Consider the following 19966-nt stretch of genomic DNA (forward strand, 5'->3'; position numbering starts at 1 on the left):
ACCACTTCCCACTGTTATATAATTGACGGTTAAGGATTACCAAAAAATTAACCAGCTGGCATGTATTGGCCAAGTTTCCGGTAATAAGCCTTTCTGTATTTAGTTAGGGTTGTAGACAAAGAGTAGACACATTCTAGGTCTGTACCTGAAGCCTATCGAGCTTGGCAGAATCTGACAGAGCTTGCTGCAATCCACTGACATTGCCTTCAAGAGCACAATAATGAAGAATTAGGTGGGATTTTTGTGGAAAATGGGGAGAAGGGAAAAGGAGGAGAGATGGAGAAAGAGCTAGAGAAAGGGAGAAAACAATTTAAAATCTTGAAATAATTTAAAAAGAAATATACCTTGTATCTTTTTAATTTCTGAATTTCTTCTTCAATTAGCATTTGGTGTTTGGCAACTTCTGACTGAATGGTACTTAACATATTACTACTCTGATCTGTATCCATAGGTTCCTCCTTGCAAAAAAAGAACAATAACACTAATGATTAAGCATTAACACTGTGAACATTTTTAAAAGGAAAAGTATGTAATAGAACAATTACTCTGAAATTAACATTTAAAATATTAGTAACTGAATAAAAGTATTCCAAAATATAACACTAACACACATAAAAGTCACATTTCCAAGTACAAAAATATGTTTATGTGAAATAAAATACTTGACATATGAAGATATTTCTATTTTTCACGAGACTCATTAATTTTAATAAAATTACTGCACATATTTTCATTATTATGAGTAATTTTCCTTTTTAATTGGAAACAGACAATCTAAAAAGTGGTATGGTAAAAACATTTTACAGAAGAACTTAGCAATAGAGACCATTACTATAACATTTCTGTTAAAATCTAGGATAAGTATGAAGTATGAACATTTTCTAAGAAAATAACCTCACAAGAAAAGTAGTATGTTCTAGTAAAATGCTTAAATCTTTGAGGTCAGGGGCTATTTTTCACTGTATCTTTATATTCCAAGTACCAAGGTATACATCTTTGTGTATAGTGTATATTTAATAAATATCTGTTAAATTAAATGTACATAAATTCTGACAACCAACCTCTGCAAGCTGTCTTTGCAACTCAGCTATTTTCTGTTCATATATCATTTTTCTGTCAGACACAATAGCCATCAGGTTAAATCGTATTTCACCTTCACTGTACCTAAAAAAGATTTCTTAAAATTATTTCCCATTTTATTGCAGTAGAATAAAAAGAATAAACTGTTCACAATAATAGGAAAAATTACATTAGTTTATTTCAAAATTACCCTTGAAAGCAAGCCAATTATCCTAAATTGAATAACCTGTGAAAGCAGATTTTAAAGATTCACAAACAAGGGGTGGTTAGGTGGAGCAGTGAATAGAGCACTGGCCCTGAAGTCAGGAGGACCTGGGTTCAAATCTGACCTCAGACAACACAAAAAAAAACTAGCCATGTGACCCTGGGCAAGTCATTTAACCCCAGTTGCCCTCCAAAAAGCGCAAAAAAAAAAAAAAGATTCACAAACAAGAACAATCTGACTACGGACAAACCAAATTCCAAACGAGATTATATTTCTAACTGCTTTTAGACTAATATTTTCATTTTTCATCAAAATGCCTATGATGCCACTAAGTATAGGTTGTTACCAATTCCCCTTATGGAAATGAGCAAGATGTAAACAAATATTCAGAGAGGAAAAAAAAAAAGGAAAAGTCTTATTTTCTAATGATAAAGTTAAAGGCAAATTAATTTTTGCAAAACTTTTTTGACCAGAATAGTATCTTAGTGTCCATGTCCTGTTCTGTATTACTAGATTTTATTCTATTCCTAAAAGAAAGTCAGCCTGTTTAGAGCAAGGATGAATAACAAGCAACTAAGGTGACAAGAAAATAAAACACATTTAAAAGAGCTGTATAAGTAAATTTTACTAAATTTCAAGTATGTTTCCTAAAAACGTTTCACTTCATTCTCGTAAAGTCTTACATACATCCAGCTTAACTTACAAGATAAATGAACTATGCAAGAAACAAATTTATTTACTAGCATAACACATTGTTATATCAGAGCATAATTTTTTACTTCTCAATGAAGACACATCACTACTTAAAATTAAGGAATTTTCTACAATAATAGGAATGTGATTCTTAAATGACATTGTTTGCTAAAGTAAAATTTTTTTTTAAAATAAGAGATATGCTCCTGAACAAATTTTTAAAACCGGACGTTGGTACCCACAAAATTTAGCTGAACACTTACTTTTGTATTCTTTTCTCTATAACTGGTCTTACTGCATTAATCCAATCTTCTTGATTACACGCACCTAAAACAAAATGGAAAGCATCATGTAAAATAAGATGTGAAAAAAGCAACATCAAAACTGTTTGGCTTAAAAATACCTCTTTTCAGGCAATGGTGGCACCTGTGAGGGAAGAAAGGCAGACTTTTTTTTTTTTTCAATGTAGCTAGTTGTAGTTTTACCTCTCAACTATCTGTGGTAACCAGGACCAGAGACAGAATGAGAACTGGGACCAAGAGATAACACAAAAATATAAAATAGGAACTTAATTTCAACCTATAAATCTAAGTTTATTTTCAAACTCATCTCTTAGCAGAGAGACAAGATAGGAAAAACTGATGAGTTTCATCTTTTATTTCCTCAACTTATCCTTTGATTCCTTTGGGTAGTTGGTCAGATAAAAGGAAGTAAGAAATGCAAGGAGATGGGCTAGTTCATACATTGGAAAAACATGCAGGAATAAAGAAAAACAAAAAAAAAAGATAGGCAAATTTAATAAGTTGGAATGAACTATATGGGGATTATTTTTTGACATGCTAACATAAAAAGAAACAAGTCTGTTCTCAGACTGTCTTCATGAGTTATAAAGGAAATTAAATGAGAATAACACTGAAGGCCTGGAGGTGGTTTGACTGTCTGAGGAGAAAAAAGAGATGGAAAAGATAGGAGGCTATGTTGTGTGGAGAAAGGGAAGAAGAAAGGGAAAGAACTTACTATCTCACATAAAAGGGATGCATAAAATAAAAGTATAGAAATATAGAAGGAGTGAAAGGAACTGGAATCTGTTGCTCTCCTCTCCTCTCTCTCTCTGGTATATCTGCTTATTTGTAAATAGTGAGAGTATGGGTAAAGGGGAAGAGAGGGAAAGTACAGAAGGAAGGAATGAAGAGAAATATACAATTAACAATCGTAACTGTAAATGTGAGCTGAATAAATAGACCCATATATAAGATAGCAGAATGGATGAGAAAACAGAATAGAAAAATAGGCTGTTTACAGGAAAAACATTTGAAACAAAAACTCACAAAGACATCAAATGATGAGCTGGAACTGAATCTCTTATGTTTCAGGGTGAACTCAAAAGAACAAAAGTAGCAATTATGAATTCAGATAAGGATACAATAAATATAGACATGATAAAGAGAGACAAGCAGGGAAATTAAAAGTATAATTAAAAGCACCTTATAGCACTTAAAAATTTAAAATGAAAAATTAATTGAATCCATGGAAAAACAGACAGGAAAACTGCAATAGTGAAGGAATCTAGACCTGTTCTGGCCCTAGACAAATCTAACAAAAAGATAAACAAGAGGGTCAGCTAGGTGGCACAGTGACTAGAGCACCAGCATTGAAGTCAGGAGGACCTGAGTTCAAATGTGGCCTCAGACACTTGACACTTAACTAGCTGTGTGACCTTGGGCAAGTCACTTAACCCCTAGTGCCCTGACTTCCCCCCTTCAAATTAAAAAAAAAAAAAAAAAAGATTAACAAGAAAGAAGTTAAGGACCTGAAAAGAACTTTAGGGAAAAAAATTAAAGATGACAGCTCTCTAGAAATCAGTGAATTGAAACAGTTTATATACTTCTTCAATGTGCCTGATACTTTTACAAAAATCATCCAAGTATCACAGTATAAAAAGTCTCATCACCAATGCAGAAAATGAGATATACTAAACACACCATTTACCGATTAAAATGCAATAAAAACTATACTTAATAAAGGGCCTTTGGAGAAAGAATTAAAAATAAGCAGAGACTAAATCCTAAAAATGGGGGGGCACCCTAAACAAATCATAAAAGCCACAGTAAATTTCAAAGACAATGACAAAAATGAGATAGCGTAACAAAACTGAAGGGAAGCAGCTAAAGTACTCCTTGTGGAGGGGAGACAGGGATGGGGAAGGAGGAAAATGGGACACCTATCTCTAAATGTCCTCATCCACAAAAAAAAAAAGGGAGGGGTGGAGAGAACAAATAAATGAACTGGCTATGCAACTAAGAAAACTAGAGAAACAACAAATCATAAACACCAAGGCAGAAACTCTGGAAATCAAAGAAGAGAACAACAGAATCAAAACAAAAACTTTTGAAACCCAAAAAAACCCTCACTGAATAAAACTAGGAGCTGGCCTTTTGAAAAATAAAACAAAATCACAATAAAACACTAATATAACAGATAAAACAGTTATTAGCTAGTCGGATTTTTTTTTAAAAAGGAAAATCAAATTCTTCACATCAAAAAATTTTTAAAAAATCAATACAATTGAAAAGGAAATTAAAAACTCAGCAAATATTTTGATCTATATGACAATAAAACTTATAAAATAAATGAAATACTTACAAAAATATAAAAACTATGAAACCTGAACCCTTGTCCAAAAAGTTATTTGATTACATGTAATAAAAACTGACCAATAAAAATTATTAGCTATATAACAATATATGCTTACCTAAATCAATTGGTCCTTCTCTTAATCCATCTAATTCATATAGTCTTCCATTGACAGGAACATAACTAACAAAATGAAAAGCATCTTCTTCTTTTGCTGATGTTTTTGCATCAAATTCAAACATTTGTTGTCTAAAGTAAGCAAAAGATCAAAGTTAAAGAGAGAAAGAATGAAAATACTAAGGATAAATTCTTGTCTTTATATAATATAAATTCCTACTACCTGGCAAAACTGTTGTGAACTTGTCGAATCACTTCTGAGTTGCTTAATGCCAACCCTTTCATCTAAAATTAAAAAAATTAAGCATACTTTTAAAAAGCATATTAAAATAAGAATTCACCTTCCAAATGATTTAAAAAAATTATGAAAGTGTCATACTTACAGCAGCATCAAAACTCTGAGAAAATTCTTTAAACTCTGAAAGTGTTTCCCCTAAATGCACATCTTGATGAGTACAATTCAATAAAACACTGACTATGGCTTGAGTTGCACAAGCATTATTTATTACCTTTAATACAAAAAAAGGGAAAATGTTATACAAATAGCTAATTTATGACAGAAGTCAAAGTCTAAATGTGAATTAAAATAGTGGCTTTCAAATTGTATTTCAAAGACTCACTGGATTTCTTGAGGCATAATGACTTAATTACTTAAATTGTAATTATAAAAGACATTTAATTTTAGTTCTTTTTTAACTCCTTCGGGCAATTAACTTAACTTTATCTGGGATGTTAGTGCACAAATATACGGAATACATTTGTGATCTCAAAATCTGAAAATGCAATGTACAGAAAATCATTTCTCACTGTTCCATTTCTGAAATTTAGCTGATGCTAAAACTGTAATTTTCCCTTCTATACTTCCCACCTTTACTGATGTTATTATTCAAACTTAGAAAAATACTTTAACTCTCCAATCCAGCTCAAGTCCTCCCTCCCTCATAAAGTTTCCCTCTAATAATTTTACAGCCCATATTGGTCACTACTTTCTCTGAACTCCCATTAGCATTTAATTGACAAATCCAATGGCCTTTTCTCAATCCTCATTGTTCTTTGACATTTTCAATCATCCTCTTTACCTAGATACCCTCACCTCTCTGGATTTTTGTGATATCACTCTAAACTGGCTCTTCTATCAGTCCGACTGTTCCTACTCAATGTCCTTTGCTAGTTTCATCCAGATCAATCTCACTAACCATTGGTGTCCTGTCTCTCAAGCATCTGTTCTGAGCCCCTTTTCTCTCTCTATACTTGGGGTTTTTTTATAACTACATTTTAATAACATTAATTTCCTTCGTAATTCTATTTACTTTATGCATTTAAAAACATTCTAAGAAGGGGTCCAAGGGCTTCACTAGATGGCCAAAGGAACATACTACACAAAAAAAGGTTAAAAACCCCTACCCTAATCTTTTTCCATCACCCACTGAATTTTGGACATCCTAAATTAGATTTCTGTGATACCTCACAAACTCGACATGCCCAAAACAAAACTCCTTCTTCCCTCCAAAGTCCAAAGGCACCAACATCTTTGTTGGTGCTTTATCTCACATGTCCAATCTGTTCTTCAATGCGTCTTCTTGTTTCTATACATCTTCTTCCTCTCTCCAGGCACAGAATGTCCACTCGGACATAAGCGCTCATCACCTCACTCCTGAACTATTTATTCCAGAAGCCTCCGAAGCCTCATCCCAAACCGTCCTCTACTCATAGCCTCACCCCACTTAATGATTACACCTCCTAAATATCTGTATTGCTAGTTATGATGTCGCTCTGGAGTTCCAGACTCACCTTTCCTAAAGCCTGCTAGACATCTCCTGCTGCACATACAGACCACTCAATCCCAGTATTATACAAACCAAACTTACCCTCTTCTTACAAAAACCTATTCTTCCTTGTAACTTTCCTGTAAAGGACAGACATCACAATTTTCTCACTCAAATTTGAAATTCCATTTAAATAAAAAAATTCATTCCTCAAAGTCCAAAAATCTTCATTTTCTCTTAGCGCTGCCAACATCTAATCAATTGTCATTCCCTCTCAATCTCACTGCCCTTGCTTCTAATTCCTTCCTTGCTATTTTCATTATCACCACATTACCTCAAAACCTATTACTTGGATTATTACAACAACATCCTGACTTGTTTCTCCCTGAGTCCTAGCCCTAAACAACTATTGATGTCAGAGTATTCTCCTTAAGGCACAGCACTGATATTCATTTGACCATCTATGCTCCAAACAAAATAGACTATTTGCCATTCTCTAAACATATAGTATATAGATGTTCCAATCTCTGGTATTTTATGTCTCTCCCACTTGCCTGCCATCTCTGCTTGTCAAAATCCTACCCATCTTTCAAGGCCAAGTTCTCTTCCAAGAACGTTTTCTCTGACTTCCCCAGATAAAACTGATCTTTTCCCTCTCTTCTAAAGTCGGGCAGAATATTATAACTCTTTTATAAAAACATTTAATATATTCTACTACATGTCATCATTATTTGTATGCCCCTTTTAACCTTACCTTTATAAGTTTCTTGAAGTCTATTTTATTTTTGTACCTCCAAGAGTTCCTTGGACATAGCAGGCAAATCATTAAATGTTGAATAATAAATGAATTTCTCTCCAATGAAATCAAACCATTATAAAAATAATGTTCCAGTTAACATGGCCAGTTTTGTAAAATAAAAAACCTACCAATCTGTCTATGCTAAGTTTTCTAAAAATATTCTCAGGTTTTCAAAATGAATTTGGTGCCACCAAGTGGCTAAACTATATACTACTAATTTAAAATCAATCAATCTTTATGTTGTATAGGTAGTGAATATTTAGTGAACAGGTAGTATTGAACTTAAGAGTCCAAAAGACACAAGTTCAAATTCTGCCTTACACAATTAGCAGCTATATAATCCTAAGCAAGTTACTCAAACACTTTCAGCCTCAGTTTCCTCATCTGTAAAATGGGTATAATACTAGCTACCTTACAGGGGTGTTATGATGATTAAATGAAATAATTCATTGCAAAGAACTTTGCAACTATTACAGCATTATCACAAAATCATATAATTTGAGAGTTGGGACATCAGGAGGACTCTAGTACAAATCATACACAAAAGGAAACCCCATTATAACATACTCATGTTATATGAGTATACAGGCTTGTATAGCCTCTGCTTGAAGATTTCCAAAGACAGGAAAACCACCTTCAACACAAGGCCAATCCCCTTTTAGACAGCTCTCACTGGTAAGAAGTTTTTCCTGATATCAAGCTTAATTAAAGAAGACTTTTTACAATTTCTGTCAATTGCAACCTGGTTCTACCCACTTGGGCCAAACAATACAAGTCTAATACCTCATCCACATAACAGATTTTCAAATACTTCTATGACCATATCTCATTGAAGTTATCCCTTCTTCAGGCTAAATAAATATGCCTAATTCTTAATTACTATTATTAATATGACATGGACTCAAAGCCTTCTGTCATCCTGGTTACCCTTCTCTGGTCACTTTAAGATCACAGATTGAGAGCTAGAAGGGAACTCTCCAGTCAATGAATATTCTCCTTAAAATGCAATGCCCAAACCGACCACAATTCTCCAAATGACGAGTGACAAATATGGGTTACACTGGGATTTTCACCTCCCCATTTCTGGAAGCCTTGTCCCCTTCAACATAGTTCAAGATTATAATCAACTTTGGGGGGAATCCATATCACACTTGCTGACTCATTGAGCTTGTTATACACGTGTTGTTTGACTACTATCTATCCAAGCTTCCTCATCTTAATATGATATATCTATGAAGTTTATTTTTTTTTGTGGCCAAATATATCTCTTACTCCTATGGAATTTTATCTTAGTGAATTCAGACCAATGCTTTAAGCATGCCAAGAACCTTCTGGATTCTGATTCTGACCATCCAGTTTGTTAGCTATTATTATATATGTCCAATGTAACAAGCTGCTGAGGACATTTTTTATATCTAAAATATAGAAAAAAGTTTAACTTTAATACAATTTTATTTAACCAGCCCTCATTTATGTAAATTTCTCCAGAATATTTAATTTGCAAGCAATCCTTCAACATATTTTTATCAAATTTTAGATCTCACTGAATCTCGGACTAAGAAGGGACCTGAGACCATGAAGTCTGACATGTACCTGAACAAGAAGGCCCTCTACAACTTAGCTAGACAATGTCAGTCCAGTCATTTGCTTGAAGACCTTCAGTGAAACACAACCAGAGAGAAAAACAAACAGAAATAGATAAGAAGTTCTTAAGCTCCTTTATGTATGTCATGACCTCTGGGAATCTAGTGAAAGCTGCAGACTCCCTTTTAATGTTTTTACTTTTAATCATAATTGAAAGAAATGCTAAGAAGTTAGTTAGAAGTAGTAAGGCAGGGAGATCAAAACAAGCATTTTTTAAGTACTTACTATTTTCTAGCCATGGTACTAGACAATGCCTATTCTCAAGATTATAGTATCATAGACATGAAAGGAAGCTGAAATGCATGGGGGCAGGGGGTGGAGAAGAGAAGGGGAAAAGGCACTCTTCCAGAGCATGGTGGAAAAAAAACACTTAGGATGCTACTTTAATAGTCCATATGACAAGTTTTAAGGGTCTAATCTATGATAGTTGCTAAGTGAGTAGAAAGAACTGGAGAGATATAAGTAATGTTGTGGAAGAAGAATCAGCAAAACATAAGAGATTGGACTTGAACCCAGGACTTCTTGACTCAAAGTCCAATACTTCGATCTTTTATATGAAATACCTTCCTCTCATGAGAGGTTATTTTACCAAGATAACCCAAGCTTTTAAAAATACAAATTGTCTTCTCTCTTGATTGATTTGTGGATGTACTGTAGTTATAGGGATTTCATTACAATCAAGAAAAATGGACGAGTTCTACAGAACAATTATTTGAAGATTAGAATCCCCTAATCAATCATTCAAACAACAAACATTTAATCAGCACTTAAACTAAATACCAAGCACCATGTTAAGATCTAATGATACAGAGACAAGAGTGAATGGTCCTTGACTTCAAGAAGTTTACATTCCAATGGAAGAGACATGTACATAAGTACATACACTAAATTTATATCTCACACACACACACACACAAAACATATGTATATATTTAAATGAATAAAAGGTTGATCTGGGAAGAAGTGCATGAGTATCCAAAGGGATGGACAAGGTTTTCATGTAGGAGACAGCAATTTAGCTGTGTCTCAAAGGGAACCAGGGTTTCCAACAAGTGGAGGTAAGAAGTGAGTGCATTCTAGGGATGGTAGACAGCCAATGCAAAAACAGAGATGTATGCAAAACAGTGGGTATGCCAGTATACCTAGATTACAGAGTGCAGAGAGGGTAATGTATAAGGATACTGAAAAGAGAGGAAGGATTCAAATTGTCAAGAGATTTAAATGCCAAATCAAGATTTTATATTTGATCCTAGAGGTAACTAGAAATCACTGGAATTTGAGTAGGGGAAAGACATGATTAGACCTGCATTTGAGGAAAATCACTTCACTGGTAGTACAGAGGATGGACATGATTAAGGTGAGGCTTCAAGCAGGCAAACCAAGAAGGAAGCTAATGTACTGGTCCAAGCAAGAGGTGATGGGAGCCAACACCTGGATGGTAACCAAGATTTTGGAGAGGAGGTGACTTATGAGAGAGATACTGTAAAAATAAAAATGTGGAGTACATGAGAAAGAGGAGTGAATAATCACACCAAGGTAGTGTACCAAAATCTGGGTAACTAAAAGAATAGTGATGCTCTCAAATAGTCATCATGAATTTTTTAAAAGTTTAACTTCATCTTATTATTTATTAACTACTTTCTCAATTTAAAAATAATAATCTGTATCCATTTCATCAGTTTTTTTACTGTAAATATCATCTTTAAAAATACAATAAAGGTTCATATTCAACCCAATTAAGAACAAGAGGCATTACTGGAGAAGCAACAAAATAGCCTCATAATCAGGAGAGACCCCGGTTCCAAATCAAGTCCTAACACTATCTGTATGACCTTAAGTAAGTCACTTATTTTTTTTTTGAGCTTTACATTAAAAAGGGGCTAATATTTATATTACCTAATTCATAAGGTTTTAAGGAAAAGTGCTGCAGAAATCTTAAAGCACCACAGAAGAGTAACCATCAAGAGAACTAATAACAGGTGCTTTTAATTTTGCTTACTCCTTTCCCACAATTTTTTTCTAACATATCATCCACAATCATCTTCATAGCTAACATTTATATAACATTTCTTTTCAAAGTATATTAAGTTTTGGGGCGGCCAGGTAGCACAGCGAGTAAGAGCACCGGCTCCAGTGTCGGGATGACCTGGGGATCGACTCTGGGCTCAGACACTTAGCACCCACCCAGAAACACCTGGCCGTGTAACCTTGAGCAAGTTACTTAACCCCAATTGCTTATTGAAAAAAAAAAGTATATTAAGTTTTATAAACCCATCATCAATCATCTCCATTTTTGCAGATGAGGAAACTAAAAAACAGGAAGGTTAAGTGACTTGCTCAAGGTTAACCAACTAGTTAAGTATAGGAGAAAGACTTTGAACTCAGGTCTACCTGACCCCAAATCTAGCACTCACTGTACTGTATTATATTGCTCCACCTACAGCATTAATCATTCAACAGGTATCAACATAGTGATCTCTATACTAGTTTTTATGGGAAAAATATTAAAAAAGTGAAAAATGTCCTGGCTTGAAGGATTTTATTATGTAGTTAGCTATGTGGGAAATGAAACAAAATTATATAAAACAAAGTGCTTGCCTTCAAGGAGTTTCACTATCAAAAATCTTATGAAAACACATAAGTAATATGAAGAAATAATGATTAAGTATTTAAATGAATGCTGTAGAGCAGTGGTGTCAAATCCATGGAAAAGGGAAGCATAATGACTTGGAAAACCACAAATTAACCATGTCTACGTTGTACTGTACTTTTATTTTTGTTAACCATTTTCCCAGTGGTCATGAGCTTGACACCTCTGGTATAGACAATAAGTATCACAAGGGTTCAGTAGTCAGGAAGGCTTCAGGCAGAAGCTCAGATTTCATAGCTAACTTGAGACTTGAGCTGGACTTCGTAGGAATGACAAGATTTAAATGTGCAGAAAAACAGAGAGATCTGAATTCCAAGCAGGGGGAAATGCAAGGTATGGAAGAAAAAAAATGAGGATGGTATTTTGAAGGAATAATAAAGAGACTGGTTTAATTAGAGCAATTCACCTTTGAATATGAGTAACACCAGGTCAGAGTATGAGAGTGATAAAAGAACTGAGGAGCTTAGAGTTAGAGGTCAATGTGAAGTTAATAAAGGTTCCTGAATTGGGGAATAAATGCTGTGTTTTAGAAAGGTCCAATGTGCAAGATAATTAGAACAGGGAAGAAGCTAAAAACAAAGGAACTAGTAAAGAGGTTATTATAGTAATTTTGAGTATGAAGCATTTAAGGACTTGCATAAGGATGGTGGTGGCAAAAATGGAGGGAAAGTGACAGGGATGAGATGTTTTAAAGCAAGAAATTATAGGGCACAGATATGAAGGTTGAAGGACAGAAAATAAAAAATAACTTTAAGGTTTCTACCTTTCTCCCCTAAGAAATTGGTGGTAGTACTGACATTAATGGGAAAGTTGCTTGGGTAGATGAGTTTGGTTTTGAGCACAATGAATTTGAGAAAGTGGCTAGAGCTCAAAATGGAAATAAATGTCAAACAGGCAGTTGTCAACAAAGATCTATTTTGCACACACAATTTTACAGATGTGGTAATATTGCTTCCTTAATCATATCATACCGTACCATACTGTACCATACCATATGCTCAATGAAGCCAGAAACTATATCTTCTATACTTTTTTGGTATCACCCCAAATTCCTAGTTCAGTGCTAGACAAGTAGAAGGCATTCACTAAGGGTTTGGTGACAGACCAATAGGTAGGACATCATTACTATGGTAAATTTGCAAGAAACATAAGCGTATAACACTAAGAACAGAAAACATTAAATGTAGGAATGAAATGTAGTATAACAGAAAAAATACATGGTCTTATGCAAGTCCCTTAACTTCTTAGAGCCTCAGTTTGCTCATCTGCAAAGTTAAGTACATGGACCTGCCTCACTTAAGAGGGCTGCTCGGAGTATTCAATGAATTAACATATATGAAACCATTTAAAAAACTAGTTACTATTAGCAGATAATATCAGAGCAATATCAAGGTTTTCCCATAAAAATTCATTCCCTCTCCTTTGTCAATTTCCTTTTCTTTCTTATAGCCTACTTTACTATAACCTGTTAAGTATGGCCAGACCTTAAATAAATCATCACTGAATCCTAGTTTCCCTTTTCAAATGCCAGCCCATCTTTTTTCTTTCTTTTTAAAGAGAAATTTTTGCAGTAGATTTATTTTCACTTGCTGCCTTACTTCCTCATCACCATGAAGGCTACTTCAAGCTATCAGTTCAAAATTAATTCTACAAATTTAAAAAATTTTGACTACTCTGAAAACACTCAGAATTCTAGGAAAAGCTGAGAAAAAGTTAATTAAGAAGGCACCTAGTTAATAAAAGTAAAATGTATAAACTTACCAGAATACCATACAATTGCTTTAAATGGCTTAATATACTATAAATCTGTTGGTGCAAGAGAACACTATACTAAATGACATGAAACCTCCTCTGTTATTCGTAAGGATTGTCATACCTGCTTTGCAAAAAATATTGTGTCAAGTCTGGAATCCTGAACCACAGAGCCTGCTGGTTCTTCTCCTGGCTGCCACTTGAAAAGAAAAATTAACCCATGAACTGGCCTACAAAATAAAATACAAATTAATGATATCTTTTGTGCCAAATAGTCTTATTAGGTTAAGTTATTCCAGCTAATTATAAAATCTGACAACAAAGATACTACCCTTCTCATCCTTCTGCCTCTCAGACCCCCTTCCTGGAAAAGGGGAAGCTTTCACCATTGGATTTACTGAATCCTAGATTATTATTTATTTTTTAAATGTCATAAGTTAGAAACAAAATTGTAATGAAAGCCTTGCCCTAAAAATACAATGCCCTAAATTACATTAATTTGTTTAAAAACTGAAAATAAGTGCAAGATAAAACTAGAGCTACTTTTAACATTCTATAAGGAATTCTATGAATGAAGTTCATCAATTGAAGGCATTTATAGGAATTAATGAAAGTATATACTACTAAATTCAGTCAGTCCCCTATGCAGAAAACTAGTCAGGAGGGAATTACACACCTGGATGGTCATTGTTTCTCAACCTTGAAAGCTTTTTTTTTTTTTTTTGACAATAGAAGCCAACTACTACCTTATCTGAAGAAGCTAGAGCTATTAATGTTTTCAAGGTCCCTGTACCTTACCCTCTAAGAGCCCCTAGCCCTCGGGAGTCACTGTTATGGCAGACCACCTCCCCGATTCCTGTGACATGGCTCTCCAATTATTGAAGGATGGGAATGATTTCCAAACTGGGCTCAAATATAACTTCCTTCAAGATCTCTTTCTACTTCATGCAGAGCACTATGCTGGACACTGGGGAAGATACAAAATTAGATAAGATATATCACTATCCTCAGAGAGCTCTCCATTTTTACATCAGTGTCTCCATCCCATCCTGAAAACCATAAAACCTGAAAACTATAAAAATCCCTTTCTTTTCTACCAACTAGAGCTACTTTAATTAAAAACCAGTGGAGTCTCTGCCAGCATACCTTCAAGCCTCAAGACCCTCTCATCACAAAAACTATCCATCCCCCTCCAACACAAATCATATCCTGACATCCTACCCTAGAAGCCCTGGTGACCAGAGCCTCTCCTACAAATCATACTATTCTGCTTTGTCTTGTGTAGTGAGATACCCCACTAAAGCTGTGGAGATAATGGAGTTCTAGGATCAAGTGTTCAGGTTCTAGGTACAGAGACGATAGCAGTCGAAGGATAAGAATTATTCCTGTCTTCAGCTGGAATGTTTAATACATTGTTGAGCAGATTGTTACTATTCTTAGGTAATTAAGTAAAGTTGCTTGAGGCACTAAGAGGTTAAATGACTTGCCTAGGGTCACACAGCAAGTGACAAAGCTGGGACTTAAACCCAGGCTGACCTGACTCAAAAGACTGAATTTTCTCCATCACAACCCATAGTTCACAGCCTTCCTTCCTCCCCTCCTCAGAAAAAGATAAATTTTTTGATTATCTTCTTGACTAAGAGATACACATATATAATGTGCACGTAGGTAGAAATAGAAATACATTGTTATTTAAAACTAATTACATTATAGGTTAAAACGGACTGGAAACCCAAACACAGGCTGTCATATTTAGAAAGGAACTCAACAGGTATTGACCACCATTTATTAATTGTACTATTATTATGTACAAGACACTATAGAAATAAAGAAAACAAAAAGAACAAAAAAACCCTGATCTCAAGGAGCTTACTGTTCGCTGTGGAGGACATAATTACACAAATACGTAAATACAAGATTATCTCAAGAGGGAGAGAACATTAACAACTTGGGAGTTCAGAAATGGCTTCATGGAATAGATGGCACTGAGTTGAGCCTTGAAAATTCAGGATTCTAAAAGGCACAGATGGAAAGGCAGTACATTCTAAGTATGGGGGACATCCTACGCAAAGACAAAGAGTCAGAATAAAAAATGCCAAATCTAGGGAATTTCAAGGAGGCTAGTATGGCTAAGCTAACATGGAGTAATATAAAAGAAGTCTGAAAAGTAAACAGGAAACAAATGATGAATGTCTTTAAATGACAAATTGAGGAATTTGTACTTTATCCTAGAGATACGGAGAGCTACTAGATTTTCAACTATGGGAATACAAAGTGTACTTTGTAATGCTCATAAAAAATTCAAACTCAGCATGCCTAATACAAAACTCGTTATCTTCCTGTTTCCCCCCAACCCCAACCTTCCTTTCTCTCTTAACTTGGTGATTTCTACTGAAGGGACCACCATTTTTGCAGTCCCCTAGACCCACATTCAAAGAATGATCCTGTACTCTAGCTTCTCCCTCATCTCCAGTCACATCATATCCATTCCACCTCCAGAAAGTATCCCACATTCATCCCCTTCTTTCCACTAGTCCAGTTATCATTCTCTTTCAGGTTTCATCACCTCCCACTTAGATCACAGCAACTGCTTCCCTAATTGGTCTTCCTACAAGTGTTTCCTCTTCCAATTCAACCTTGGCAATGCTGTTAAACTGGTATTCCAAAAACCCAGGTCCATGTCACTCTCCTCAAGAATCTTCAGTAACTCCCTATGCCTCTAGGATAAAATACAATATCCTGTTAGATGTTTTAAGATCTCTGTTTTGGGCCAGCAGTTTACATTTCAGACATCTTTCACATTACTCCCAATCATGTCCTATACTCACATTACTCCCAATCATGTCCTATACATTTAAACCAAACTCCCCTAACTGTGGTTACCTACAGATAACATTCCTTCTGCTTCTGCACCACTGCTCCCCCTCCTACCCCATCTCCCACCCCTGCCTAGAGAGTTCTCCCTTCTTACCCCCACCTCACAGAATCTGCAGCTTCCATCAAATCTTGGCTCCAATGCCCTCTCCTACCAGAAGCCTACTTTAATCACACCAGATGCTAGGGTACTCCCTCAAGAAATTACTTTGCATATACTTTGTATTTAAGTTCCTGTGTATAGGTTGTTTCCTCTCAAACAGAATGTAAGCTCCTTGGTATTCCTGTTTTTATCCTCAGTGCCTAGCACTTAAATATACTTGCTGTGTATTGAGGGACAAATCATTTAACTTCTCAGCCTCAGCTTCCTCATCTGTAAAATGGGGATAATAATACCTATAGTACCTACCTCACAGAGCTGTTGTGAGGCTGCATTAAGAGAGGCACAGCTTCCAGGAATAAGGAAGGGTTAGTCCTGCTGTACTCTGCCCTGGTCAGATCACATCTGGAGTATTGTTTTCAGTTCTAGGTGCCGCAATTTAAGAATGACATTGTTAAGCTTGGAGAATGTCCATAGGAGAATAACTTTTCAAAACCCTCAAGAAGGATTTGAGTTTATTTCACATAAGGATCTACTGAAAGAATTACAGATTTTTAACATGAAGACTCAGGGGAAACATGATGTCTGTCTTCAAGTATCAAAATGGCTGTCATGTAGAAAAGGAATTAGACTCAATCTGATTGACCCCAGAGAACAGAATCAGGAACTTCCAAAAAAGTAAACTTGGATGTGAAATTAGGAAACACTTTCTAAAAGTCAGAACTATGCACAAAAGCAGAATGGAAACCTCAGCAGGTGGCAGATTTTCCTCACTAGAAATCTTCATAGGGGAGGGATGATCGCTTGTCATGTGGACTCTGGTGTGGGATGCTATCTGGGGCATGTGTGGCACTAGCTGACTGTTAAGGTCTCTTCCAACTCTGAAATTCATGCATCTTTGATGCACTCCTCTGCTCAAAAACTCTCTGTATCTGCCTATTGCTTAGTGAGTGAAATTCAAACTCTTTTACTTGGCATTCAGGGTACCAAGTAATTCTGCCATCCTAACTTCAACTCAGGTCATTCCCTTCAACACATCCATGTTCCAAATAAACTGGAATATTCTCTATCCCTATGAATTGTATGTGCTTTTCCCCTTCCACTTCTGTGCATTTGCTCAATACAATAAGCATTCATTAAGTGTCTACTACATGCCAGTCACAGTGCTAGGCACTAGGGATTCAAAAGACAAAAACCAAAATAGCCCCTGCCCTCAGAGCTTACATTCTATTATGGGAAAATAACACATTCACAGCAAATTAAGTAAAAATATATTCCAAGCAATTTCTTGGGAAAGAGTACTAGCAAATAAGGGTACCAGAATAGGCTTTCTGTGGGAGGTGGCACCAGAGCCTAGTTTTAATAGAAGCTAAGGACTCTCTAAGGTGGAGAGGAAGAAGCAGTGCACTCCAGACATGGAGAAAATCCTGTGAAAGGCACATAGACAGGCGATGGAAGGTCAAGTGCAGGCAATGGCAAACTGGCCCATTTGGCTATAATGTCAGGTGCGTGGAGAGTAATATACAAATAACCATGGAAAGGAAGGGCTTTAAAAGCCAGGGAGACTTGTATTTTATCTTAGAGATAAGAAGAAGCCAAAGAGTTTTTTGAGTACAGGAAAGACATGGTCAAATCTGTGCTTCAGAATTTGGTAACTATGTGTCGGGGAAGAGAATGGTTACAGGGAAACCAATTAGGAGACTACCATAGGGAGACTATGGCTATGGAATATTAAATGAACTGTCAGACATGGCTAAGGACTTGGTTAGTTTTGCTGAACCAATTTTTCCCCTTTAAAAAAAAATCTATTGCAAAGGGTCACTAACTGAAGAAAAAAAGAGATTTTGTTTTAAAGGAGACTACTGCAAAAGTCCAGGTGAGAGTAAGACAATGAAGGGCTGAACTATGATGACTGAGTTCTAGAAAGAAATGAAAGGTATTTCATGATGGTAAAACTGGTAAGATTTATCAATGGTCTGGAGATAAAGGATGATAAAGAGGTGGATGACTCCCAGGTTGATTAGAAGAATGATGGTATTCTCAAAAGAAATAAGGAAATTAGGAAGAGAGGGTTTTGGAAGGTAGAGATAATGAACTGCATTTTATGTCTGGAATGCTCTTCTTCCCCCTCTTGTCTTGCTGAGTCCCTGGCCAATCTTTGTGTTACTCAAAAGCCATTTCCTCAGTGAAACCTTCCATGATGCCTCTGGTCAACAATCAACTTTTCCCTCTTATTTCATTACAAGGCAGTAATTAAACTCTCTAAAACACTAGTAAATGTGATATTGGATATTTTATTTTTCTACATGTTGGTATATTACTCCCCTACTAGACTCTTAAGCTCCATAAGGACAGGGACTATGTCTTATCAACCTCTGTGACTCCCTCAGCGCCTGGCACAATGCTCTGCACAAAGTAGGCACTTTACATTTGTTGAATGAATAAATGAATGAATATGGAAAATAGATTTCAAGTTCTAAAAAATGAACTTTAAAGTTGGGAACTGCCTGTACTGGAAATTTAAAACAAGTACCTACAACTCTAATAATACAATGGATATATACATACACACATTTGTGTGTATACATATATATATATATATATATATATATATATATATATATATATATACACATACACATCTAATTAAAATGAATTATCAAGTATAATTATACTTTTAAATTTTAGTTGGATGACACATTGGAAAAAAATTTTAAAAGAGCTTACTTTAATTTCTCAAAATTCTCTGGCTCCAAGCTCCATATTTCTTCTACTTGTGCTCCTCGACAACCTAAAATAAGGGAAAACATTTTCTTAGAAAATTTACAAATGCTTTTTGCTTACAAAGGTTAAAGATACAAGTACATGCTTTAAAATAAGATACAATTATGTATGCATTATTTCACTGTATAACATTATCCTCATGTACAATTTCCAAAGTTGGTGGTGATGAAAAGTTGCCAGATTTCTAAAATTCTTTCATAGAACTAGCCAAGTTTCTTTCTTTCATAAAATGAAATAACTAAATACTTTTCTCCTACTAATAGTAATACATGTAAAATGAAAGCACAAAGAATAATTTTTATCAAGCACCCTGTCAATCTTAACCATCACTGTCTTGCCAAACTACCTCAACTCCTTATGACAGAACACCTTTATTATTTTGGTAAGAATTATGAATATCATTCTCTATTGAATGTAACTAAATGTTCCCTTGGAAACAGCTGAGTAAAGAGTTATCAAAGAGTATTGAGAGTATAGATAGGTCGGGATGAAAAATAGATTCATTCAGAGAAGGTTTGACTGTTCTGGATGCCAAAAGGAACTGAAATGATCCACAAATACTCCAGGATGATTGACTCTTCCACCAAGGTCATATGATCATGAGGAAAACAAAGACAAGGTACTACCTTAGAAAGTAATGACAGATGAAGACTAACTTTTGCCACAGAGTAGAATCAGTCCTAATAATTTGTCAGTGAATAGACTTCAACCCAAATAGGTAACAGGTTAGGGGTGAAGATGGCTTCTAGGATGTGGACTCTTGGATATGTCCACACCCTAGATGAATAAGGCAAAGTGCAAAGTCAATGCAGAACATCCCAAAGTTCAGGGAAGCAGATAAAAGTCCTCCTCATCCAGGGACCAAGAC

The 19966-nt window shown here is 35.3% G+C and overlaps 1 protein-coding gene across 7 annotated transcripts in view; it reads right to left on the reverse strand.

Annotated features, from left to right (window-relative positions):
* UCHL5 (ubiquitin C-terminal hydrolase L5) overlaps window positions 1–19966 on the reverse strand; it is a 60501-nt gene that overhangs the window by 36938 nt on the left and 3597 nt on the right. For 4 of the 7 annotated variants that reach the window (XM_069074453.1, XM_069074459.1, XM_069074456.1 and 1 more), the window contains exons 2-9: window positions 19042–19105; window positions 13465–13570; window positions 5113–5238; window positions 4953–5014; window positions 4731–4861; window positions 2242–2305; window positions 1062–1164; window positions 345–458 (exon numbers count right to left, since the gene is read on the reverse strand). In XM_069074453.1, the coding sequence (XP_068930554.1) occupies window positions 345–458; window positions 1062–1164; window positions 2242–2305; window positions 4731–4861; window positions 4953–5014; window positions 5113–5238; window positions 13465–13570; window positions 19042–19105 (770 nt within the window). Of the gene's footprint in view, window positions 1–344; window positions 459–1061; window positions 1165–2241; window positions 2306–4730; window positions 4862–4952; window positions 5015–5112; window positions 5239–13464; window positions 13571–16623; window positions 16740–19041; window positions 19106–19966 lie in introns of all 7 variants that reach the window. The other 3 variants (XM_069074454.1, XM_069074457.1, XM_069074458.1) reach the window with 2 other exon arrangements.

The sequence above is a fragment of the Petaurus breviceps genome, unplaced genomic scaffold (assembly GCF_028583685.1).
Source record: "Petaurus breviceps papuanus isolate PSGF00001 unplaced genomic scaffold, PetGlider_PUasm1.0 90895, whole genome shotgun sequence".
Taxonomy (NCBI): Eukaryota; Metazoa; Chordata; class Mammalia; order Diprotodontia; family Petauridae; genus Petaurus; species Petaurus breviceps.